This window comes from Olea europaea, chromosome 1 (genome assembly GCF_002742605.1).
Source record: "Olea europaea var. sylvestris chromosome 1, O_europaea_v1, whole genome shotgun sequence".
NCBI classification, from domain to species: Eukaryota; Viridiplantae; Streptophyta; class Magnoliopsida; order Lamiales; family Oleaceae; genus Olea; species Olea europaea.
In genome coordinates this window covers 7,003,982-7,031,967 of record NC_036237.1, presented here as the reverse complement: position 1 = coordinate 7,031,967, position 27,986 = coordinate 7,003,982, and the positions used below count along the sequence as shown (strand labels likewise).

The window sequence follows — 27,986 nt, the reverse complement described above, 5'->3', positions numbered from 1 at the left end:
AAAAAACTTTTAAATATTGATATATCACTTCCTGTGTCTATTAAAACACAAGTTATGTTTGTTTTTACAATAATAACTTGTATATATACAGTTAATGGAAAACTTATCTGATTATTCATTTAGTTCTTTTTACATAATATAGTTTGTCCATTATGGACTATGTATAATCATTCTCTTTTTATATTATAATCTTCTAATTCATTCAGAAAACTCATTCCTAAAAGTATATGGGGGTTTATATCCACACTCTTATTTATATAACATGGTACTAAAAGGTTTATTTCTCCTATTTTTATTGGCACTTTAACTTCTAATTCTGAAATATGTATTTGTCCATCAAAATTTACATATCTATATTGATCAGTTTTATGGGTTTTTAGACCTTTATTTCTGATTGAAATTATATGACATTCACTAACTCTTGTATCTATTAGTATATTTAGTTCATTTATATATTCTCTTCCATTATAATATTCTCCTTCTATTTTCACATTTCTAGCATTTCTGTAAAATTTTATTTCTTTTATATTACTAAATTCTTCTAACTGATTTTTATTAGGTATTCTAAGACTTTTTGATCTTTTAATTAATTTTCCAACCTTAAATGTTATATTATTAGAACATTTTCCTTCAGTTAATTCTATTATTTTAGGTTTATTTTTTGTTATACTAAATTCACATTCTTCGTAATTAAACTTATTTATTTATTTGGTTCTATTATTTTGCTAATATCATTATATTATTTATGTACTTCAATATATGGTTTATTGGAATAAATATTTCCATAATTAGAATTGGTAAATGTAAATAAAACTCTATATTCTATAGTCATAATTTGATTACCTGGTTGCATAATATTATCTCTATGTAGCTTAAAATGGAATCCTAAAATTTCATTAAAATTTCTATCTTTCAATGATACATAATATTTTGGGTAGCATGTAAATATTATTTTTTGATATGCTAAATTTTCTTCTATTGTTCCTAAATGACTATCTTTTAGATTTATTATTCTTCCATCATGTAAGGTTATAGTTAAGGGTGAGTCTATCCCTTCTCTGAATAATGATTTAAACATTATTTGTATTCCTGCAAGATAAACATATTGGAATTTTTTTTCCCTTTGTTTGTTACCTACCTTTGCTAATAGTTCTTCAACTGTATTTTTTATTAAAAGATTTAATTTGTGATTTCCATATGCTGTTTTTATATATATAGTTTTATCAATTTTATGATATTCATTTATTGTTATCTTTTCTCTTTTCCAAATTCTATTTAAAACTTTCCATTTTCCTATTTTTAAATCTAAAAATAATTTTTGAATTTTCTTAAATTTATTATTATCAAATGTTACATTTAATCCATAACCTTCTATCCCTTCATATTATTGTATATTTATATTATTATTTTCTATTTCCTTATTCATATTCTGATTCATCATCCTCTGTTTTACTTATATAGACTTTTTGGTTATAATATTGTTCAAAATCTGATATTTCACTTAATTTATCTTTTATTTCGAAATATTCTTTTTGTAATAATTTAATTTTCTTTTTTTATTACAGTCAGGATTTATATGACATATTTCCCTACAATTTCAATATTTACATTGGCTTTTATTTTTCTGTTGACCATATGAGATATTTTTTCTTTTATAATATATTCTTCTAGATTTTATATATATTTTTTATTAAAATTTCTAAATTTTTTAAACTTTTTATTTTTATATTTTCTTTTATTAACCCTTCTTTCAGGATTACATCCTCATTGTATAAGGTTTTCCATATCTTCACAGCATATTCTAATTAATTTTTCTGATTTTTTTCGATAATTGTCTTTGTTGACATATATATGTAAGTGTTTCAAATAAAAATTTTATTCTTGAACCTAAAGTTCTAGGTATTCCAATATTATCTCTGACATATTTTTCAAATTATATTTTAAAATATATTCTCCATGAATTTGGTAACTTATTATAGTACATGTTTTGGTATATTTCTTGATTTTCATTACTATAAAACTGAGTATAATAATAATTTCTGAATTCAAAAGTATGTTCTTTAATTTTACACATATCACATATTGTTAAATTTATTAATTTAATTCTAGCATTATATTTTTCTCTTATTGCTTCTCCTTTAAAATTTTTTATCCAATTTTTTTCTAAAAATTCATCTGAAATATATTCTACTAACTTTTCTATACTTTATCTATTGGATTTTATTATTTCTGTCTGTACATTTCTTTTTATAAATATTTTTGTATCATTACTTATTCCTTCCCACCAATTTCTAATTACTCCTTCAAAGGATGCTATTAAAAATCTATTTTTCTTTCAGTACTTTCCATGTGTCATCTTTATTATATAAAAAGAATAATATAGCCCCCGTTTGAGCCCCATTATTTGTAAATTATAATGAGATTAATAGTGTGTTTTTGAAAAAAAAAGTGGTTGAAAAATTTTTGATTTACGTGTAATATTATTTTATTGAAGATTGTGTGGTTAAAAGTTATAGAGAGAAAAATTTAATTTAATATAATGAGAAATAATGGGGCTCAAACGGGGGCATAATTGAATCTGCCCAAGTTAATAAAGTTTTTTTAGTATCTATTTTACAATTTAAATATAATTTTGTTCCTCCATGGTTAATAGATTTATCATAGTTATCATTTAATTCAAATATATATCTATATTTATTTCCTTTAAATGGTTGTCTATCTCTTACTTTATCATAAAATTGTCTATATGATTTATTATATATAGGTGCATAATATTTATCCGAATCTTATAATTCTTGTTTAGAGGTTCTTATTGGATTAGATCCTCCTCCAGTATTCATTAAAATTTGATATTCACTTATATCACTTCAGTTTAATTGATCAAAATCTTCTATAAGTAAATCTAATTCCTCATTCATATTTATTTTATTGATTTTCTTCTATTTTTAATTTTCCTAACATTTTTTGTCTAGATTCTTCTTCTTCTAATATTTTAAGTAGTATGTTTTTTCTAAATTTATCATTCATACTCTATGTTTCTATTACTATATTTTCTTTTTTCAATATGTTTCTTTCCTATTCTGATAATTTCTTTCTCTATAAATTTTTTATCTATTTTATTTTCTTTATTTTTATTATTTTCTTTCAATTCTCTAATTTTAATTTCTAAAATATTTATATCATTTCTTGTTTCTTTTATTTTATTTCTTAAATCTTGAACATCATTTATTAATATTTTTACTAATGATTTTAATTTTTCCATATATTCACTTGTTGTCATCTTAATTTTTTCTTAATCATCTTTCTAACATATAGGTTAATTTACATCTTTTATCTTCTTTTTCATCCATTATTTTTTCAAAATATTCTATTAGCTATATCTGTATTTACTAGTTCTTCTTTTACTATCTTAAAATATTTACTTTGTATTCTTAATTTTTCACATTTTAATTTTATTAATTGTTTTTATTTTACTTTTATTCCATCTAGTATTAATATTATATCTTGTATTTTTTCTTGTGTCTTATTTGTAATTAATCTATTCAATTTTAAATTTATATAATCATTCACACTCATACTTTTCTTTATAATATATATATTAATTTCTTCATCTTCATATATTTTAATAATTTTTTCATAGATATATATATCTTTTATTGATTCTATTATTATTAATTTTTCTAATATTTGTTCTTTTATTTCTTTAGATAATTATTTGACTATTGTTAGTGTCATTATTTTTAATTTATTAAGAATATGTTTTAAAAATATATAACTTCATTTTTCTTCTTCTAAGTGCCAATAATTATTTATTTTACTTATTTTAATTTCCATGATCTCTATTGCTCCGATACCAATTAATCTGGGGGGTGCTACTTTGAGCAAACAAAAAAAAATAAATCAAATAAATCTATGTAAACTATTTATCTAAATTCGAGTAATGATTAACTTTAAGGAATAAAATGGAAGATTTCTATATTGTAGTGATTTGTATGTAATATTTATAAGGAGGGGGTATTTTAGGTACTTTAATTGGTTGAAATGGTCAAAGGCTAGTTTGGAAAAATAGCCTCTTCATTTTGGTCATTTTCTTGTATTTCCCAAATTTAGCTCATATTTGATGATCATTATTTTTAAAAAAATATTGAATTTTAAATAGTTACTTTTTAGCAAATGTGTTGTTTTTTTAAAAAAATAAAAATAAATTGATTTACATCTAAACTATTTCATTATACAAATGAGTGATTGAAAATTAGTATAGGAATTTAAGAGTTGTGTTATAAAAAAAGACAATAGGGACATAATTTATATAAATTACGTTTGTTGATAAAAAAAAAAAAATGTTCAAGAGAAATTTCAAAAACCTTCACTAGGTTCGTAACATGCTAGATATTCTGTTTTTAAAACTTTCAGAAACAAATTAGTCGAGAATATTTTTTTTTTTAACTTTATCGTTAGATCTTTGGTGTTGATAAAATATTTGAATATATTGTTGAATAATATTTTACTATCTGTTCCTAGCCTTATTCGATTCTCATTATTTTAAAAATATATTTTTCTTGCTCTTTTATTTTCAATCATACGTTGAACATTTTTCAATAAAATAATATTATACACAAATTTAAAAAAATTCTTTATTTTTTAGCCACATATTTTCAATAAAAAATATTATTTTTAATGCGTTATTTCCAAAAAATGAGCTCAAACAGTCAAACTCACCACTAGTCTGTTATGTTTTCCTCGCTTCTTAATATATTTTTGTTTAAAGCTAAAATAAATATTTTTAATGGATTTATATTTATATTTTTTCAATCTCTTATTTTTATATTTTTCATAATTGTAGGGATGACAATTGAAAAAGGGAGAGGTGGATAAGAGTGACCCTACCACCCTCGGTCATACTGAGGACTTTTTGAGAGAATTTTCAATTGGGCGATCGCACCACTCTATTAGAGTGCGCCAACTCAGTGTGTAGCCCACCACACACTACGAGATTGTGGTCCACTAGCCAAGATGGCTCCTCGACATTGGACAGACGCACCATTCACTGAAAATTCAGCGGGATTTTTTGGCATAGGAGTGGGAGGGAGCTAGCAAAATAGGGATTAAAATATATCTGTAGGATGGCAAAATCCCCTCCTCTTCAACTCGCCATGTTCCTGCACTGCCCCTTCTCGAAATCTTTTTATTTTTATATTTTATATTTTTAATTTAAATTATATTTAAAGTGTAAATAAATAAAGTAAAACGGAATAGTAAATAAATTTATTCAATTCCCTGCTCGCACCGCCTTCTAAAGTCCTCTACGGGAACATTAATGATTGCACATCCCCATTGTCATTCATATATTTTCTTTTACTTACTTATTTATTTTTCAATGCTATTTAAGTATTAAAAGAATATATTGAATAAATTACAATTTAAAAATAATAATAGTAATTTAAGCAAAGTAGGGCCCAGCGAGAGTTTCTTTCTCGTGTTAGCTTTTTCTATTAGGTCCAAAGATAAGAGACAAGTGGTGCAGGGAAGTGCGACACTAAGATGGTTTTATTGCCATTGACTTTCTGCAACTATGTCAGGACTCGTGAATATTGAATATGTTCTAGCACTTAAGTCCCATTTTGGAGGGAAAAAAAAGGAGTTTTGAAATTGTATTTTTGGAGAATGTGGTTAAAAAATAATGAAAATTTTTATGTTCACGTTAAAAATAGGGAAAAAGAAAAAAATGTATTTTAAGATTAATGACCCGATCAAGGCCTAGTATTTTTATAATTATTTAGGTGAAATACGAATGAGATATTGAATCGTTGTCTTGTGTGCATGCATGCACCTTTCATAAGGTGGGTAATGATGTACTGTTTGCTAAACTATCTGTTTGGTTTAATTAAAATTTAAATCGAAATTAACAATTGATTTTGGTCATATATTTTGTGAAATCTGCAACTTTTCAATCATACATTCCCTCATTTTTTACTAAAAGTCATTAAAATTTTGATTTTTAGCTAAACCAAATAAAGATAAATATATAAAAATTGCTCACCACATAAATATATAATTGAAAATAAATTTGAGAATAAGTGAATTTTAGAACCAAAAAAACATTATTGCTTGCAAATGGACAGTCCAAATTCGTTTAGCGACAAGTTAAGGACCACTTAGTTCTTGTTTGATGGTCATTATAAAGAGAAATAGGGAGAAAATGATATTTTAAATAATTATTTCTTTTGAAAATGAGTGATTAAAATATAGAGAATTTTTTAATTTTCGTGCAAAATATTTTATTGTATAAATGTATTATTACAAATATAAGTATGAAAAATAAAGAACTTATCAAACAGGTGCTTAATTAAGCACCTGCCACCTGGTGTTCCTTTACCTGCACGATTGCCCCATCGCATTGACTTACATCGGCAAGAGATTCCCTTGCATTAGCCAAAGAATTTTGAATTCAAAAACACACCCCCTGCTTGTTTCACATTCATTTCTTATTAAAATGAAAAATATGATCATTATTCATCATATCAAGCCACCAACTCTAAATCTTTATCTTTTGTGTGGCGCCCATAACGGCTATATTTTTCATCTTTTTTTTTATAAAAATGGGAAACAAACGCCCCCTCAATAATCCAGGAGTTTTGAAATTGTATTTTTGAAGAATGTGGTTAAAAATTAATGAAAACTTTTATGTTCACGTTAAAAATAGGGAAAAAGAAAAAAAATGTACTTTAAGATTAATGACCCGATCAAGGCCTAGTATTTTTATAATTATTTAGGTGAAATACGAATGAGATATTGAATCGTTGTCTTGTGTGCATGCATGCGCCTTTCATAAGGAGGGTAATGATGTACTGTTTGCTAAACTATCTGTTTGGTTTAATTAAAATTTAAATCTAAATCAACAATTGATTTTGGTCATATATTTTGTGAAATCTGTAACTTTTCAATCATACATTCTCTCTTTTTTTTTTTTATTAAAAGTCATTAAAATTTTGATTTTTAACTAAACCAAATAAAGATAAATATATAAAAATTGCTCACCACATAAATATATAATTGAAAATAAATTTGAGAATAAGTGAATTTTAGAACCAAAAAAAACATTATTGCTTGCAAATGGACAGTCCAAATTCGTTTAGCTACAAGTTAAGGACCACTTAGTTCTTGTTTGATGGTCATTATAAAGAGAAATAGGGAGAAAATGATATTTTAAATAATTATTTCTTTTGAAAATGCGTGATTAAAATATAGAGAATTTTTTTAATTTACGGGCAAAATATTTTATTGTATAAATGTATTATTAAAAATATAAGTATGAAAAATAAAGAACTTATCAAACAGGTGCTTAATTAAGCACTTGCCACCTGGTGTTCCTTTACCTGCGCGATTGCCCCATTGCATCTACTTACATCGGCAAGAGATTCCCTTGCATTAGCCAAAGAATTTTGAATTCAAAAACGCATCCCTGCTTGTTTCACGTTCATTCCTTATTAAAATGAAAAATATGATCATTATTCATCATATCAAGCCACCAACTCTAAATTTCTATCTTTTGTGTAGTGCCTATAACGACTATATTTTTCATTCTCATTTTTATAAAAATGGGAAACAAACGCCCCCTCAATAATCCAGTGTGTTCGACCCTGCACACCATCATTGCTGGACCATCAATTATTGGTCCTCAAGACTTGACGTTCCACCAACTGTACTAGTATTTTTATGCTTACGTAATAATTTATTAATTTACTCTTGCTCTATGGCCAGGAGCCATCGAAGGACACCATATGGCGCCTCCCTATCGGTGGGAGGACTGACTACTTGGGCCCATTGGCCAAACTACTTTATTCTTGTTAATTCCTTTATTTTATTTCTAGAGAAATTAATTTCTTTATTTTTATTAATTAGAATGAGACTCGAACAAAGCCTAAATTTTTATTTATATAAAGGATTTCTAAGAGATGTACTTTCACTTGCGAAGGATGGGAAATTAAGCCCTTGTTTGAGCCCCTTTTTTCTAAAAAATTATTTTTTTTAAAACTCATTTTTAACCACACATTTTTTAATAAAATAATATTACATGCAAATTTAAAATATTTTCTTAATTTTTAACCACACATTCTCCCATCAATCTATTATTTCAAAATACATTTTTTTCTAAAATGGGGCTCAAACATGGGCTAATAAGTTAATTGATATAATGAAGAATATCATTTCCAAATCCCATCACAAGGACAATTTACAAAAAAGAAAAATGCTAATAGTACATAATTTCCATTACATAAGGGTGTCCACCCTATCACATGAGGGTGGACTCCACATGAATAAAATATTCAAAGGGGGCTCTATGTGAGATGGGGGCACCTTTATATACATATAATTATGTACTAGTAGCATATTTCTTACAAAAATGGCCCTGCTTGATGTACATAATTTTTTGTCCATCAAGGTGTCCTTCACTTACATGGGATGGGGTCCACTTGAATGTTTTATTATGGTGGACTCCACCCAATGTGAGTGGAGAACACCTTTATGTACAAAAAAATATGTACATGTCGATTTCTCCTACAAAAATACCACTAAAATTAAGGGTATTTTGAAAGCTCATATTGAAAGCATTTTGAAAGTAAAAAAATATGAGTAAAATTGAGTGTCATTTTTCAAAGTAAAATGTCACTTTTATTAAAAAGTGATGTGTTGCTTAAAAAATTGAGAAATTTCAAGAATGTGATAGAAATTTTGACAAACACTAAAAAGTGAAAAAAATTAAAAAAAAAAAAAAAAAAAAGTGAAGAACACTAGGAAAAGCGACAAAAAGATTTTTTTTTTTTTAAAGGATAAACACTAAAAAGGTGACAAAACACAAAATAAAACATTAGCATCAGCTCAATAAAGTTACAGGATAAAAAGTGACACAACCACCGTCTCTCCTCTTTCTTCATTCACCGCCAAGTATTTTTAAGTTAGTTCGTCGACAAAACGCAAATTAAAACGCTAAGCATCTTTATATTAATTCATTACATATTTAACTCAATTCACTGCCAACTCATCCAACCCGTTAATCATATTAAAAAATTTTGGAAGTAAAAAAATACTATGTAAAGTTAAGTGACAAAAATTTCAAAAAACTGATAGAAAAAATGACACGCTATTAAAAAGTGACAGAACCTCGAAAAAGTGACAAAACATCATCCAAAACCTTAAAATATATCATTTTGTGCAAATTCAACTACTCCTACACCACCTTCACCAAAGCCAACCCTACAAGCAAGAGCTCACTCAAAACATTACATCAAACACCAACATTTGGTTTTCAACTAAAACTTCGTCAAAAGAATATACAAGAACCAAAATACGACCTTTGCATTCAATTGGAAATCCATTCTACCATAGCTCAAATTGTAACACCAAAAATCTAGAAGAATACACTGAATAATAGAACAAAGAAGAAAACTAAAATTAAATAATACAGTAATTATCGCTACCATAGCCACCATCTTACAATCAAAATAGAGATCATTCTATATAGTATTTTTCTTACTCTCATTAGTTTCTGCTTCTCAATCTATTTAGCATGAGAATCCTAATGGCAGAGAAGAGCAAATAAAAGCATCGGAGATGACCAATGTTGTCAATTTTATCCCGTAAGTCGACGGATCGTAACAAGTAGTAAAGTGGACCTTTTGAGTCCGGATTATCGTTCCCACAAGAACTATACTTTAGTACTCAATTTATTATTCCTAACTTCAATTTGATGAAAATAAACAAAAAAAAATGATTGAATGTGATTTATAAATCTAACTACTAAAAATTTGAATGGATACAACAAAAAGCGATTTGGAATTCAAACAATAAATGGATGTTAGGGCGGAACAACTACACCTATTGGTCACCTTTACTTCTAATATTGAGATTCATGAAATTAAAGTAGCGTTCGATTGAATTCTTCTATGATATTCAATTTACCCCTTTCGAATTCTCATTTAGCCTATTTAAATAATTCAACTCCATATCTCTATGTGAATCAATATTATTTAAACGAAATAACAGTTCTAAGAATTTTTATAGGACCACAGCAATTAATATAGGTATCTCTATATGTTATATTAATTTACCGGATTGTAATATATGGTCTAAATAAGAATCTGTATATCTACGTAATTATTGTTGACGAAATCATTGAATAATTGGCCAGAAGATTCAAAGCATTAAAATATAATTAAAATCCATGCATAAAATATAAAAGAACAAGAATTTCAAATAAAAAAAGTAAAGGATCCCAATTCAGTTACATTGTTCATCCTAAAATTAAATTTAGCTACTCATATTACTGAGAGAAAAGCAAGAAGTTATTATGGAAGATATCACCGGGTTTTGAATAAGAATGTAGAATAATAATCAATATTGCATCAAGATCTTCTTCTCCTTCCAATTTATGCTTCAACCCTTGAATTGCTTGTTGTTTTCCTCCTTTGAATTCCTCTTTTGATTCACCAATTATGTTATCTCGTCTCTCAATGTGTGAAGAATTCCTCGAAAGTATGAGAAAAATGTATTTATAGGTGCCCCTCCGTTTTGTGTAGAAAGTAGGATTTTTATGAACTTTAAAACAGTCCAAAAAATGTACCCTAGACGATCCAGACGCGCGCCTAAGTGCCGCGTCAATTTAAGCGTAATGCCTAAGTGCTACGTCTGTGGCGCCTAGGCGTTGATGGTGGTGCCTGGGCGCTATGATTGCAGTGCCTAGACGCTGCCTTTCGGGTTCAAATTTCAGTTTTGTAGCGCCTAGGCGCTGTCTTTCTGCTTCAATTTCCTTATTTTTGATCTCTTCGTCTGCTTTAATTCCTCTTTTTTGCATCTCCTTTCCTAATCTTCAAAACAACACTAACAAACACATAAAAAACTTTTTATACTCACAAGATCTAGTAAATAATCAAGCTAAAATTGTGCAAAATTCATGAGCGAAACAAACTCATCAACTAGCGATAATCCTTGTCCAACATTTAACCCCAGTGCCGATGCTAAATCAGCATCATCTGCCCTCACAGCAAAGGCTTCTAGACATAAATACAACGAAGATGATAGCGATAGCTCTTGAATTACGTTTTGGTTTGTGGTTTCCGTGTGTGCGTTAGCTCAAGGGGTTTGGGATTTTGAGGAGTTTTATAACGTATTAGTTACGTTATTAAATTAATTAATTAATTAATAGGGTATTAATCAATTTAGATAAATTTTCAGGGTATTTGGCCTATTTTTTCCCAAAATTATTACATTTTACCTTACAACTTTGAGCACAAGCACTTGTAGCCCCCTTTAGAGACGGAGCCAGGATTTTAGTTCATTGCGGGCATAAATTTTTCTATGCCGAATGTTGAGGTTTTGGTCATGGATTTAATAACGATAAAAAATAAAATAATAGTACAACAATACTAAAAAGACATAATTTATATATTACATTTATTCCTTACGAGTTTTCATACTTTGATATCGTTTTACAATAACTTTATTATCGAGCTTCAAAAATAAATCTTTCTCCACATAAACAATTGTGCTATCATCCACCCACTGATCACCCATCCGATTGCGCAATCTATCATTTACAATGCTCATTGCAGAAAGGACTCTTTCCACGGTAGCGGTAACAACCAATAGAAGCAATGATAAAGTCAAATTTGTAAACCAATGGATATAATTTATCTTTCTTTGTCAAAACTAACTACTCAACATGATCACCAAGGTCATTCAACCCTTCAAATTCTTTGTTAGAGCACATGTTGAAAATAGAAGTATCAAGTTGATCGCTAAGTATAAGGACCTCTACTACAAAGAAATCTAATGGACAAAGCTCAGCAAGTTGAATCAAACTTTTCTTGTCAAAAGAAAAAAATGTATCTTGTGGACATAGACAAGCTACATGAAGGAGTAACTCTGTATTTACCTTTGAGAAGCGATCATTCAATTCTTGAAATTATAAATCGATGACAGAGTAGAACAAATCTTCCCGATAGTGATGTAAATTTGTAATTTCTAGAGGACTACGCTGTGGGTGACTACGAAGTGCACGGTGTACAAGCATATCATCCATGTCGGGCACATCAGTATAATGTCGTTGATAGAAAGAACATACTTCTTCCAAAAAGGAGTGCACCCTTCATCTCTTATTATTTGGAGTCGTCGTTTGCACAATTTCACCAATTGCATTGCATTCACAATATCTTGGTCTTTCCTTTGCAATGCCTTTGACAGTTCATTTGACATCCCAAGGACATTTCTTATCAACTATAGATTAAACACAAAATCAAATGTTTGTATCCACTCCAATAATTTTGTTGCATCAGATCTTTGATTACAACAATAAGATTCATCTTCAACGATCATTTCAAGTACATCACTAACTGAAGAAAACATGGCAAGTAAGCTGACCAAAGAATTATAATGTGAACCCCATCGTGTATCACCAAAACAATGAAGGGTTGTTTTTTTATTAAGTCCTCGTTTACTTAAAATCTCACCTCTTTCTAGTGCCTCAACAATAAAGTCTGATTTTTTTCTCGAAAAAAATCACAACGCTTAGAAGATGCTCCAATGGTATTTACCACATCACCAACAACACGAAATAAGTTCGTAATAAGAATGTTCTTCTTTGCCACAACTACAAGCGTTAGTTGGAGTTGATGAGCAAAACAGTAAATGTAAAAGGTACATGGATTCTATTTCAAAATTAGTGCTTTCAAACCATTAAACTTACCTTACATATTACCTGCCCCATCATAACCTTGTCCTCTCAGTTTAGACGTGTTCAAATTATATCTAGAAAAGACCTTATCAATTGTAGCCTTAAGTGATAGAGCTGTAGTGCTTGTAACATATTCAATCCCTATGAAGCATTTATTCACATGTCCACTGTTGTCTATGTAACGTAATACAATTGACATATTTTCCTTCACTGATATATCACGAGATTCATCAACTAGAATGGAAAATAGTGAATCGCCAATATCTTTGATAGTAACATTGATTGTCTCAACAGCACAAGCACTTACTATATCATTTTGAACATCAAGTGATGTCAATTTGCAATTTTGAGGAGCATTTTCCAACGTCACAACATTAATATCTTCATTATGAGTAGCTAAAAATTGCAATAGGACTAAGAGTTTACTTGGATTGAGAGAATTTTTAGATTTATCATGACCCCGAAATGATTGCCCTTGTCGCAATAGAACTCGAACACAATCAATGAATGCATTAAGATGGGGAATGTTGACCTCCAAAGATGGCTCCAACAAGTTCCCAAGTCTCATCCCCTCGAAACCTGCGCAAGTAGCACCCCATCAAGAGGCAAAGGCGGCCGAACGAGAAAAAGGTCCGACGACCGTTTGCACTCCGACGGTCCAGTCAATGGCCGGACGAAGATAAATATATAGAGTGCAATAGTATGGAGATGGGGGTTTGGCTAGAGAGTACAGAACATACCTTAGTTGTGTGAGTGAATCCATGTATATAGAGAAATGGAAGTGAAATGGGTCAAACGGGTTGGTGGGCCAAAGTCCAAGCCCAATAAGGAGGTGATCATATGTATATAATAATAGGCACTTCGGCGAGCGCCTCGACTGAACTCCTTAGGGCCTCGATGGCGCCTCGGCTGGCCTCATCAGAGCCTCGGCTTTGGGGCCCAATATGAAGTGGTAATTTATAGGCGTAACAGTAGTCCCCCAAGTTCGAGTCGTATTATTTATATGCGGATCGGATTTGAAATATAAACTGTCGAGTAGGCGAGGTCTTACAGATTGCCTCAGAAAGATGGGTAGCTCCATTAAGCGAGGACTTACGAACTGCTTCGAAAATATGCATCGATCTCTAATAGGCGAGGACTTATGAATTTCCTCGAGAAATATAAGTAGCTCTAATAAGTGAGGACTTAGGAACTGCCTCAGAAAATGTGTGCGAGTCAGAATAAGTAAGGACTCACAAATTGCCTGGAAACATATACTGCATATTTTTTTTCGAAATTTCGACAGCATCTCCTTTGTAATACGGACTAAATCAATCCCGTAATACAATACAATATATCCACATCACATATACCAAATAAATTTGGGGTCCATTTGCCCCTTCAAATGCTCATAACTATAAGGTGTGACAAATCACATTTTTCCAAAATATGTGCAGAGGGTCTGTCATACATTATAGTAAATCACGTGCTCGTACAACTCAGTGTATCAGTAGTGCTATAGTGAAGCAAGTAACATGATGTTGACAATAAAATGAAAATGATGATAACACGATATACGTACTGGCTGTGACGAAAATAATGTATGACATGCTAGAAGTGATATGACATTCATGCTTGGAAGCAGTAATGTGATGCGTATGCTAGCAGTAATATGCAGTATTCCAAGTCGGAGTCGTATTATTTATATGCGGGTCGGACTTGAAATATACGCTATTGTGATAAAGTTGATGTAGAGACGATGCTCTGAATGTAGTAGCAGAGGCGATGCTCTGAACTAAATATAAGTAGCTGTACTGATACTGAAGCATACCGATAAATATCAACCGTTGACTTTTTAAGATCAGCTGAGTGTATGGTTGCTACTGCGGTTGTAGGTTCAACTGTCTTTACCAAAGCGCTGACTTATAGGATGACGCGTGGGAGATGCTGAAGCTGAAGGTCGGGACACATCTTCGACTGAGGCGCTGAAGCTTCGATGCTGCTTGAGGAAGGAGCTCATCTGCCACCGATGCGCTGACCCACAGAGGACGACGCATTGAGAGAAGGCTAAAACTTTGTAAAGTTTAGGAGGAAATGCAGCCACCGAGGAGATGAACCACAGGGGATTTCGCGTCAGGTGCGTTTAAGCTTTGTAAAGTTGAGTGAGGAGCTCATCTGTCATCGGTACGCTGACCCATAAGGAATGACGCGTTGGGAGATGGCTAGAGCTTTGTAAAGCTTACAAGGGAACGTATTGACCGAGGCGATGACCCATGATGGACTCCGCGTCAGGTGCGTCTAAACTTTGTAAAGCTAAGGACAACATCTGGTGCTCACTAGGGGATAGACGTCCCACGAGTAACTCGAACTATCGAAGCCATAAGCAGCCTCGGAATGTAGAGGACTTAGAACTCTACTCGACGATAGTGAAGCGAGGAGAACACATCTCGCGAAGTCAGGGATAAACATCTGGCGAAGTGTCGACCTATTAGAGTTTTATAAGCTGGCCTCAGGTAGACGAGGGCTTAAAGCTAATCTCGACAATAGTGAAGCGAGGAAAAGACATCTCGCGAAGCCAGGGATGAACATCCGGCGAAGTGTCGAACTATTGGAGTTTTATAAGTTGGTCTTGGATAGACGAGGGCTTAAAGCTAAGCTCGACGATAGTGAAGCGAGGAAAAGACATCTTGCGAAGCTGGGGATGAACATCTGGCAAACTGTCGAACTATCGGAGTCTTATAAGCTAGCCTCGAATAGACGAGGGCTTAAAGCTAAGCTCGACGATAGTGAAGCGAGGAAAAAACATCTTGCGAAGCCAGGGATGAACATGTGGCGAACTATCGAACTATCCGAGTCTTATAAGCTGGCCTCGGATAGACGAAGGCTTAGAGCTAAGCTCGGCGATAGTGAGGCGAGAAAAAAACATCTTGCGAAGGAGGTTAGGAAAGCTCCTTTTGCAAGGACTAACACGTCTGACCTTGTGCCTCGTCCTTTACTCAAGGAACAAAAAATTCAAAAAATACTTCTTCCTTTATTCAGGGAACGAGGATTTATAAAATATCGACTCTTCCTTTATTCAAGGAACGAGGACTTCGGATTGTAGCCTCTTCGGAATAATGTAGTAATAGCAATTCGAGGAGAACTGATTGAAATGGTGGGCTGATGACGATGAGTTTGTAGTCCTCTTTTTCTACTCTTTTATTTCTACTTCTCCAAACTAAGTATTTGTGCCCTTGGAAGCGAGAAAGATTGCCGAACCAATAAAATTTGCGGGACAAAAACGAGGCTGAAGTAATGTGGCCATAAATATAATTCCCACTCATAATGTATGTCTCTTCGATAGACTAGAAAGACCAAATGACTAAGAAAATATGGCCCAAAAGGAATAAGTCTCTAGTCCCCAGAGTAAAATGAAATATTTAATTGGACAAAATATTAGCCCATATTTCTTCAAGCGGCCCGTTTTGACTCTACGTTCAGATTGTTCCCAATAAATGCATTTCTAGTTGTCTTTAGTGGTAAGAAAGTCTGACACCAACATGACCAATTGAACCACAAAAATCAGCAAGTTGTATGATATGACATATACGTTTTTCCAAAAATTAATTAGCACAAGGCACAATGTCAATATATCTTTTCCCTCGTATCTGCTTACCACAAAATCACGGCATTGTAGCTGTCGGTGCTCCAAGTTGTATAGACGGTGGTAGCCGGAGAAAGAGACAAAATCTGATTGAGCCAGTTTGCCTAGCACACGGTGCGCCTCGTGTTTTTCATTCACCAAGAGGATTACTTGGGACAGTTGCTCACATGGGCAGTCGTTGTTGTCGTTGCCTCGACGATCATAAACGAAAGTTGTAGGTGATTTCGTTGATAGCACCTTGAAGCTATATCATGGCCGAAGAGTTCTCATCTACCATATTATACATTGAAAGCTCTTAACAAAATGAGTCTTCATGTTGAAATAAGGAAAATCCTGTTGAATTTCGGAATTTTGATGATAGAATCTGTTGAATAATTTGTACAGCAACAAGGTGGGTTTTTAAGAATGTTTAGTTTTTGTAACTGTATGTGGTGGGGAAGAGATTTTATTGTGAAAGTTACATTATCCTTAATCATTCTTGGTCACCACAGTATTCCACTTTGCCCCAACTTGAATGTCTATTTTACAATAATGGCCGTAGCGCTAAAGATTCAAGATGCAAGAAAATATTGTTTTAGCTTACTGACCATTCTTTTCTCCGTCTGTTTATCCTTATGGCAGCTGATTATTCAGTATGAAAGCTAATTCCAATAGCACTTTTCTTTCATTTTCTACGATTGATCCTGCTTTCTTTTGGCAGAAGAAATTGCCTGGAAAACCATATTTTTCTGGTGTCGTATAACATGGTTAACGTACTGTTTTTCACAGACGGCGCCAATCTGTTAACCTCCAGAGATGGCTCCAACAGGTTCCCTAGCCTCGTCCCCTCGAAATCTGGGCAAGTAACACCCCGTCAAGAAGCAAAGGCGACGGAACGAGAAAAATGTTAGACGACCGTTTGTACTCCGACGGTCCAGTCAACGATCGGACGAAGATAAATATATAGAGTGCAATAGTATGAAGATGGGGGTTTGGCTAGAGAGTGTAGAACATACCTTAGTTGTGTGAGTGAATCCATATATATAGAGAAATGGAAGTGAAATGGGCCAAACGGGTTGGTGGGCCAAAGTCCAAGCCCAATAAGGAGGTGATCATATGGACATAATAATAGGCACTTCGACGAGCGCCTCGACTGAACTCCGGCCTCGATGGCACCTCGACTGGCCTCGTCAGAGCCTCGACTTTGGGGCCCAATATGAAGTAGTAATTTATAGGCGTAACAGGTAACATATGCACTTCTTACTTGTTGTGGCCGTTTATAGAAATTTGATTGAATGTGTTGCTCTTGATTCATCAAAGATTCACACTTAATGCGAGATTGATTATGTGCACTATCATAAAGTCCAATATGAGTATGAAGCCCTTTTTTTATCTTTCCAATATGTAAAACCTTCCCCAACAAAAGACTCACATCCACCTTACTTTCTACTTTCTAGAACTTGTTCTGAAAAGGTAACAATACAAACAATAAGCAGCATCTTTTTCTACACTTTACTCCAACCAAGGACCGAAGTCTTTAAACCAAGAAGGTTTGAATCGTCTAGTTGTTACTCTAAATTGTCATTTTGGAAAGTCGTGATCTTGGGTTTGACAAGGACCCTTTAACATATATGCTCTTCAAACTTGATCTTAGATGTTAGCATTGTAATTCAAAATTGGTATCCTTAGTCCAGGATCACTCGAAAGGTTTGTGACATCAAATTCCACATTATTCGATATCCCCCATCGACGTTATCTACATTCCCTTTTGTATCTCTTCATTTGAAATATAGATTTAAACATTTGATATCCAATTACTACTAGGAGTGGGAGTAATTTAAAATGACAAAAGAATCATAGATACTAGAAGCAACTCACAAAATTCAGTGCAATTCACAATTTCACGTAATCAATTCACAATGCATTTCACAAATTTTACATAATCAATTCATAGTGTAATACGCCAATACCTATATGCACTATTAGTCCAGTGCAATTCACAATTCCACATAATCAATTCACAGTTTAAATACTCCAATTCACAATTTCACATAATTGATTCACAATTTTAATATATACCATTTCCAAATTCCAAGCAAGGTGAACTTGCAATCGCAGATTTGCAGAGAGCCAGAGCCCAGAGGCAACAATGAACTGGTGGTCCGCTGGAAGTTTGTGCCGCTTTTGTTATATATCTATACATATATATATATACATTATTACAATTTACATAAATTGAAATAACAAAAAATAAGGGAAAAAAATTGGGGCTTCAGTGCTTCACCTTCTACGACTCTGCCTTTAGCTGTTTGGCTTCTTCTTTTGCTGGTGCTTGGCTGCAGCCGATTGGTGCCTTGGTGTTTGTCTCGTCTCGAGACTCGAAGGTTAATGAGCGGTCGATGGAGCTGAGGATGTAGAGTCAGAGTTGGAGATGTCAAGATGAGAGCTTAGATTGGGAGATGTACTAATGGACTGTCAGAGAGGGAAAGGAAACTGTGACTACTGTCGGAGACGACGGAGAGGGAAAGGGAATGACGAGCAGGGATCGATCACTGGTTGAAAGGGAAGTGGCAAAGTGCGATTATGCTGTGTAAAGCCGCAAAGGGACGAAGTCGTCTCATAGACAAAGGGTTGAAATGAATGAATGTGTATGGGTCAATTGATTCAATTGAATTTTGAGAGGAATGGATCTAATTGGGCTTGTCTCTCTGGGTTGGACATGGAAGTGAGTTAAACAAGGAAAAAAATAATTTGGGCCAAAAAGTCCAATGCGGGCATGTGGCCGCACTGGACATACTTGGGCTCTGCCCTTGGCCACTTTTCTTTAGGTCTCGTTCCGTTCAATGGGCTCAACTGCTACGGATCTTTTAACTTATAAAGAACAATGCTATTTGGAGTCACTCACTGTCGCAGTCGCCCTACGTGGCATACATGTGATAGTTAGTGATTTAATATATGAGGCAAGAAAAAACTACCACATTAAGTCTCCGTTTGGCCTCCATTCTCTTTCATTTTTTCGTTCTCTTATTTTCAACTATACAATATTTCATAAAATAATATTATATGTAAATTGAAAATTTTTCATTCTTTTTTCAACCATACATTCTATAAAAAAATTATTCCAATCATTAAAATTTGAAAAAAAAATGGCGGCCAAACGAGGGCTAATATATCAAATTTACGAACCATCACGTAGAATGTACGTTAGGCGATTATCGTAGTGAGCGACTATGAATAATATTACTCACTTATAAAAAATATATATAACAATGTAAAGTAAAATAATATTTCTTGAGAATCCCTCAAACTTTACTTTATTAGCCTCTGTCATCCTTTACTTTCCATTCTTTCCCATTATTTTTTCTGCAGTATTTATTTTTAACCACACATTCTTTATAAAATAATACTACATGCAAATAAAAAAAAAAATTTCTTATTTTTTAACTACACATTTCCCATCAATCACTATTCCATAACACTCAAATCAAGGAAAATTTGCAGTCGAGGTACCAAACATTTCGTTTATTGGCAAATTTGACCCAAATATTTCTTTTGTGTCATTGAAGGTACCAAACTTTTAAAAAATTCGCAGGTCCAGTCCAAAAAGATGGCTTCCGTCTGTTTGACCACCAAAACCGATCGTTGACCACAGTAATGATATTTTTAAGAATTTCCTCCAAATAAGTGAAGAGCAATCTCGACATTACACATTGTCCTTCCCATTATCGTATTCGTAAATTCTGAACTTAGTGTTCTACTCGTAATTTGAACCTAAAGAGCAAAAATCGTATCAGATCTTTCTTAATACATTCCCTGAGTCTGGGGAAAATTTTTCAAATATTATTTGCGATCTAGTATCAAGCTCATAAACAAAAAATTAGAGTCATGTAAAAGTGGGATTCTTCCTTTCTCAATCAAGCAATTGATATAAATAGTATAGATTCAAGCTCCCCTTTTACTTTATATTTTTCATTAAGCCAAGAAAACAAAAAATAAAAACAGTAGTATCATTAAAATTTAATCTTGACTCTACCTCCTTCTCACCCGCTCAAAAATACGAACTTTCCTTTTTCCTTCAAGATTTACTTCGAAAATTAACAAAACTTTCTTCATCATTTCCATAGAATCCCTTCCTAGTTAAAGAAGTCGACAATCGTATTTATTATACACCAAAATTGAATCTATATTTTCTACCTGCAATTGGCAGCAACATATGCGAGTTCATAAACGATGAAACATTTCACTTATTTGGGGGAAAATTCTTAAAAATATCATTACTGGGGTTAACTAACAGTTTTGATGATCAAATTGATGGAAGCCGTCATTTTGGATTGGACTTGCAAATTTTTAAAAAATTGGTGCCTCTTGTGACACAAATGAAAGGTCAGGGTTAAATCTACTAACAAGCAAAAGGTTTGGTACCTTGACTGTAATTTTCCTCAAATGGAGGGGGGGTCAAACAGGGCCAACCCTTCAAGTTCAAACGAAACTACGCTCTCGTTTGAGCCCCATTATTTGTAAATTATAATGAGATGAATAGTATTTTTTTTGAAAAATGAGTGGTTGAAAAATTTTTGATTTACGTGTAATATTATTTTATTGAAAATTGTGTGGTTAAAAGTAGGGGATAGAAAAATTTAATTTAATGTAATGGAAATAATTGTGGTCAAACGAGGGCTACATTCGCAGAGCCAAATCATTTCCCTTTCACAGATTCAAAACTAGGAAGGAGAGAGAGAGAGAGAGAGAGAGAGAGAGAGAGAGAGGAAGATGGGGAAAGATCTGAGCGACGAGCAGATGTCATCAGTGAAAGAGGCCTTCACGCTTTTTGATACTGACGGCGACGGCAAGATTGCTCCGACGGAGCTCGGGATCCTAATGCGTTCACTCGGTAGCAATCCGACCCAGACTCAACTCAAATCCATAATCGACGAGGAAAAACTTAATTCACCATTCGATTTTCCGCGATTCCTTGACCTAATGTCCAAGCACTTGAAGCTGGAGCCTTTCGACCGCCAGCTCCGTGAAGCGTTCAAGGTGCTGGACAAGGATGGGACCGGCTACGTTGTCGTTTCGGATCTCAGACATATTTTAACTAGTATTGGGGAGAAATTGGAGCCCGCGGAGTTCGATGAGTGGATCCGCGAGGTGGATGTTGGTTCTGATGGCAAGATCCGGTACGAGGACTTCGTTGCTCGCATGGTCGCCAAGTGAAATGGTAAGTTCTTGCACTTGGGAAAGTTTAATTTAAATGCTATCTTTATGGTTTCTGCAATTTTTTTCCTTTTTTTTGGTGCGTGTTTTAGCTATCAATTATTGTATTTAGGAATTTGTTGTTAGCTTTTGTGTTTTATTAGTTCTTACAATGGGGCAAATATAGTGAATTTATTAACTGGGATCTATAGAAGAAATTACTGGTTACGACAAAGTAATAATTGTGGAGAATTACTGACATATGAGATTGGATGCAAGTTTACCTTCGGAAAACGAGTAATTGAGTTATAAATGGGGGATAATAATGGAACAAAATCGATGCTTTTGGTACATGACTAATAGGAAACAGAAGAAGAAATGCTTATTGCTCTCGGGAGTCCAAGGATTGGCCTTCTTGCAGTGTACAAATAGCGAGTTGTAACGGATGAATTTGCAGATGCATCATGTCCACAAAGGGCAAAGGTTTTACAAATCCACAAAGGTAGATGTACTGATCTACATCCAAGCTGTCCTGTGCTTAGCCTATTTTCTGTTGGCTCCAATTATTCTCATTGCGGAGAGGGGGGTTGTGAGAGTGATCTTTCAAAATTTTAAGATGTATATCTGAATAGGAGAAGTGGAAACAAATCATTATCCTTCTTTATCAACGTACACAGGCATAAAGAGAGAGCTGAGAATCAAGAAAAAGGAACCTCATTTTCTTTTTCAGATTAACAGGCAGGAAGACTGCACTTGGCAGCACCTGTACGGAAAAGGAGAAAATTATTTTAACATTATCTTTTTTTCTTATTCCTTCGTATTCCCCCTTATACTTTTCTAACTTAAGGAAGGAGCAGTGTGATTGTGGGGGAATGCATTTCATTCTTGTACTTCCTTTCTTTTCTCTCCTTGAGAAGATTCAAACCTAAGAAGCACCGACACGGACACCGCAATATATAATGATAAATAGAAATCAAACTTGACATTAAATTCATCAATGTTTCTTAATGACATAAGTTCAAAAAGTAAAAATGAAATTAATTACATCATTCATCTTGAATCTCTTCAAAATCTTCATCTCCATCAGCAAATACCATCGCCTCCAATTCCGGTTCGTCGAGAGATAAATTAGCGACTTCAAGCACACCAATATCTTCAAATGTATCAAATGCATCTCCACCGATATCCCACATTTTAGTCTCTCCTTGTGAGTATTGCGCACTCCTCCTTGACAAGAGACGAAGATTGCTATGGACAAAAACCAAATCTTCCGCACGTTTTGGAGTTAGCTTATTCCGTTTAAGAGAGTGCAAAAAGGAATAAGTACTCCAATTTCGCTCACAACACGATGAAGAAGATGGTTGCCCCAATAATCTCAAAGCATAACTTTGAAGCATAGGTGTGCAAGCACCATAAATAACCCACCAAGTCTTTGGGTCCAAGCGGTAACGATCATGGATGGATTCAAAATCACCAAAGTCATCTTCCATAGTTGAGAATTTGGCATACTCCTTATTCACCATAATACGCTCTTCATTTGACAAGTACCTCTTAAAACATTTTATTCTTTCTCTTGAAATCTCTACATTTCTATGTGGAGCAAGTCGAGTGGGATCCTCATTAAGCCATTCCTCGCTATAGTACCTAAACAAGAGGAAAAAAATAAAAAAATGACAATTCATTCAATAACTAACTAAACATATTAAATATTATGATAATGTAAATAAACATTAAATGTATGAATTAAATTTAAAAATTACCTTGGATTTAGGGAATGAGACAAACAATGAAGTGGAGTGTTATTTTTGTTCCAACGATCTACAAGTATCCGATGAACAACATTGTAGAATGATGATTCCTCTTGTTGAACTTTTTTCTCATTCCTATAAATTATTCCTCTCACTTTCTCAATGATTGTATCCCACATGTCGTAAACCAAGTGAAGGCAAGGTTTATCCATATCACAAAATCTAAGCATGTCATAAATGGGAGAAGTGAAGGAAAGAACATAACTTATAGAGTCCCACCAAAGATCATCAAACACTTTCAATTTTACAAACCTTGCCTTCTTCATGTCATCTTCTCGATAAAGTGACCATTTTTCACTAATAACCAAAGCTTGAAGACCACATCGAATAAGCTTAAATCTTTTTAACATGACAATAATAGAAGCAAATCGTGTCTCTGCTACGGAAAGCAACTTCAAAGGCACAAATTCATTAAACATTCTAGTCTCATGGAATGGTTCATGATAAAATTTTTTATAATCATTACATCATCATGAAGATTAGTAATCCAATTGCATTCCTCATATGTAATCAAATTATTTTCAACATTCTTTGCGGCACAAATGTTCTTCAAAGCAAGATTTAGTGTGTGTACAACACATGGTGTCCAAAAAATATGAGGATACTCCAATTCAATTATTTGTCCGGCACCTTTGCAATTTGGAGCATTATCGGTTATTACTTGAACCACCTTTTGATGACCAATTTCATTTATAACCTCCTTCATCAAGTAAGCAATAAAATATTTATCTTTTGTTTCACCGAAACAATCAACCGCTTTTAAAAACATTGGTCCACTCTCGGTCACCGCCATAAAATTAATTAGTGGCCTTCTTTGTGGATCACTCCATCCATCACTCACAATGGTAACTCCTTTTTCCGCCCATGTGCCTTTAATTGGATTTAATAATCTTTCCACATTTTTTTTCTCTTTTTGAAGAAGAGTAGTTCTCAACTTGTTGTAACCGGGAGGCAAATATCCCGAAATTCGACTATTGGAAGCAAGAGTATAAGAACTAATGTAATAAGGATTTCTTGCAAGAGTAAAAGGCAAACCACTTGAATAAAACATTTTAGCAATTTCGGAATCCAATTGGTCACGTGTTGTCACATTAAAAGCATTTTCTATTGCACTATTCTTTCTTTTCCTTTCCTCCAAAACATAACAATCCTTAGAACCCATATTATTCGATGGCAATGGCACTCTTTTCCCCGCCTTAGTTTGCATTCTCAACTTGGCTTCATCTTCCATTTTTTGCATTTCACATATATCTTTCATAGTTACTTTTACACAAGCCTCAATTCCATAGCCTTGTAATTTTAACAAATGTGCCTTCACTCTTGTGTAAGAACTTGTCTTAGTTGCATTACAAAAATTACATTGCCAAATAATGTTACCACCCTTTTCATTAAATTTATCAAGTTTTGTAACATATTTCCAAAGAGGTTTAGACAAATCATCATCCATAGCATTATCACTCATAACTTCAAAAGAAAAATAATTTCAAATACTTAAGTAAAATAGGAGTGATATTACCCGAAACTTGAAAAAATATCTTCTTCTTTATCTTGCAAATGATTCTTCAAATGTGGATTGATGAAATTTTTGAAAAAGATGAAATAACAAAAAAAATACTTGGATGTTCTGAAATTTTCGCAAGTTACTGACTGAGGAAGAAAATGTTTGTGTTGTTATATAAGTTTGATTTGTTGTTGAAGGGTAAAATGGTACAAATTGATCAAATAAAGTATTGTACATTATTTTATAAAGGATTACATCCATTGAAAAGATACAAAACGTGTACAAAAGGAGAAAATTTACAGTGGTGGGCCCACAAATTGAAATTTGCTTTGATAAATCATGACTTTTCATTTCATTTCAGCCGTCTCTTCTCTCTTTCTTTCTGTCTATGCCTGACAATCAACAGGTAACAGGTTCTTCTTCTTCCTCTTCCTCTTCTTCTTCTTCTTCTTCTTCTTCTCTTTTTTCTTCTTTCTTTCCACTGGTTTCTTTTTTTCAGCCCACCAAAGCCACACGGCTCCGTGACTCCGACACGCGTCGGCGACGTGTCGGACGCGATCGGACACCGGTACGTCGTTGCCGGGAGCGTGTCGGTGCTTCCTAGATTCAAACTGAGGATTTTCCTCTACCCTTATTTTATTTCAAAATACCTATTTAATAAGTTTTTCAGTCCTGAAGCAGCCAACTGGTATCTTGGCAGGACAATCTCAAATTTTTCTTATCTGGCATTTCGTTATTTATAATTCTCAATTTTACTTTAAATTTTTTTTTTTATGAAGCTACACGTAGAACCCGTGGCTTCACACTGTATATGTTGCGTGATCTTTTACTCAATCATGTGACTATGTTATGTGAAGCTATAATAATGTTCTCCTTAAAACCAGTGCAAGTGTGTGTTGCATTTGGACGTTAAGAGAACAACATATTGCTATAGCTTTTACATGTAGCTTAAGGGGAAAGAAATAGAGATATTGAAATCATCTCTTGTTGCAAATAATCATTTTGACTTTAGTGTTGTGATCTTTTTCCCATCCAAAACGAATATTGACCTCCAAAAAGTGAAGCGACCATCAGAAGTTATCTCTATGTTTTTTCTTTTGCCCATTTTAAAATGTAGCAACAAGATACGACAGTCATGTTACTAACATGTAGAATATTTCGTCACAGAGGATGGTTGATGTTTACTGCTAAAGTGCAACTCAAGCATGTGTTGTCTATTGCATTACATGGTTCATAATGTAATAGACGATGAGATTTTGCTTGCTGCCAAGTGTCTCTTTGGTTCAGTTGTTCAAAATGCCTTCTTGGAGGCAGTGACCTTTTGATACAAATGTCCTTCATTTGCCTGGCCTTCCCGCCTTACTCCAAAATGTAACCTACTAACCTAAATTCTATGGAAAAATTGGGTATACGGTGCTAATCCAGTTTTGTCTGGTTCAAATGGATTCTTGGTCCCTACTGTCTCATCTAGATTAATATTGGAAGACCCTGTAGCAGGATTTTTGAGATTTTTCTAACCTACTTGAAAAACTTGAAATGGAAATATTCTAGATTTACAAGGAATCTGTAATTGGTTATTCGTGTCTTCTAGCTTGCAAAATAGAAGTTCAATTTGCGTATTATCACCATCCTTTTGGCAAGCATGTTTGGCATGGAGGATTGCACTGTACAGTATCAAGTAAGAAAAATATGATTCACTACACTGTGCAGTCCATACCAAATATGCACTTAATGATTGAAATTCAGTTAGGCCTCTTTATGAAATGGTTGAATGCTTTTTGTAAACTGGTCTTTTCTTTCAGATCACTTGGAAATCCTGGCTGTGCAAGCATTCTCATGAAGCAAGAACCCCGATTTTCTTCTTTTAGAGTAGGCTTTAATTTGGCATTGCGAAGTGTATTTTCAGCTGTCTTGTAGTTTTTGCATGTCTCGGCAGTTTGAACGGGCATTGTGTTTCGTTTGGGCAAATTTAAATCCATCAACATTTAGGATTTAGAAGTTGACCTGTGTATAGTTGAACTGTACACAAACCTGAAGATCAATGCTTTCTGTTTCTTGATCTAGTTTTTTCATAGTTTGGGCATAGCATTGCCCCTGGTATTTATACAATTTGTTCAACCATTGAATGCGGCACAATAGCGTGACACCGCGATTCACGAATTATAGAAATGAATAATTGAATGAAATAAAGAGGACCTACAAATAACAACACGGGTACTACATTACTTAAATGCATGAAGCTTGATTAAAACATTAGACATTGAGATTGTTATCATTCTTCATTTTATTTTAATGATTATCTAACTCGTGCACATTATTATTATTATTTACTACTACAAATGTGAACTACATTCCAAATAATACCTTCCCAGCGATCATCTCGTGTCTCTTGAAGAAGGATCTTTGTAGATGAGACTGAATTCATTGCATTCAAAATGTCTTGATTTTTCATTTGCAGTGTTTGAAATAACAAATCATGTTTTTCCAACACTTGCAACCTATTTGGGAGTGACTGTTACTTCACTATTTCAGCTGTCATATTTGACTTTTTTCTCTCATAGGTGGATTCTACTTTTCTCCTAACAGTCAAAAAATCAATTCTCAAAATAATTCCCAAACAGGATCTTGATAAATGCAAACTCATACGTTTTCATAGCTTTGTAACGCACCTTTTGCCTCCCCTAGTATTATATTGTTTGATCCGCCGTCAATAAGAATTTTAAGAAGTGGACAAAATGAATCAAACCATCTCAATAAGTCTTTTAACAAAGGAAAAATGTGAACTCCAACTCACTGCAAAGTACAAACTTGATGAGTCATAGTCATCGGTCCAATTTTAAAAAATTCAATAATCTATACCTCACAAAATAGCACGTGTTATCTTTCTTTTGCTGTTGGATAAAAACTCCAACAAAATGAAACAATTTAGCTCATGTTTGGTTTTGCTAAACCAGATTTTTAATAAATTTTGGTAAAAGTGGATGAAATATGTAATTGAAAAATTGATAAAATCACGAGTTTTATAAAATGTGCGATTGAAAATAGAATTTTATTACATTAACAGGGGGGCTAACAGCCCCCCAAAATTGAACCCCACCATAAGTGGAGGGTCCCATTTTTGTTGTTGTGTGGGACCCCCCATGGATGGGGTTC

General features: G+C 33.2%; 2 protein-coding genes across 2 annotated transcripts; one reads left to right on the top strand and one right to left on the bottom strand.

Moving 5' to 3' along the window:
* The first annotated feature begins 21,031 nt into the window (after positions 1-21,031).
* On the top strand, positions 21,032-26,937 carry LOC111392177 (probable calcium-binding protein CML13). The gene is made up of 2 exons (XM_023017478.1): positions 21,032-21,549; positions 26,636-26,937. The coding sequence occupies exon 1, from the start codon at positions 21,102-21,104 to the stop codon at positions 21,543-21,545; it is 444 nt and encodes a 147-aa protein (XP_022873246.1). The 5' UTR covers positions 21,032-21,101; the 3' UTR covers positions 21,546-21,549; positions 26,636-26,937.
* Positions 22,571-24,779, bottom strand: LOC111403735. The gene is made up of 4 exons (XM_023032346.1): positions 23,963-24,779; positions 23,585-23,708; positions 23,285-23,494; positions 22,571-23,168 (listed from the first exon to the last, which is right to left on the bottom strand). The coding sequence occupies exons 1-4, from the start codon at positions 24,777-24,779 to the stop codon at positions 22,571-22,573; spliced, it is 1,749 nt and encodes a 582-aa protein (XP_022888114.1).
* Positions 26,938-27,986: the final 1,049 nt, after the last annotated feature.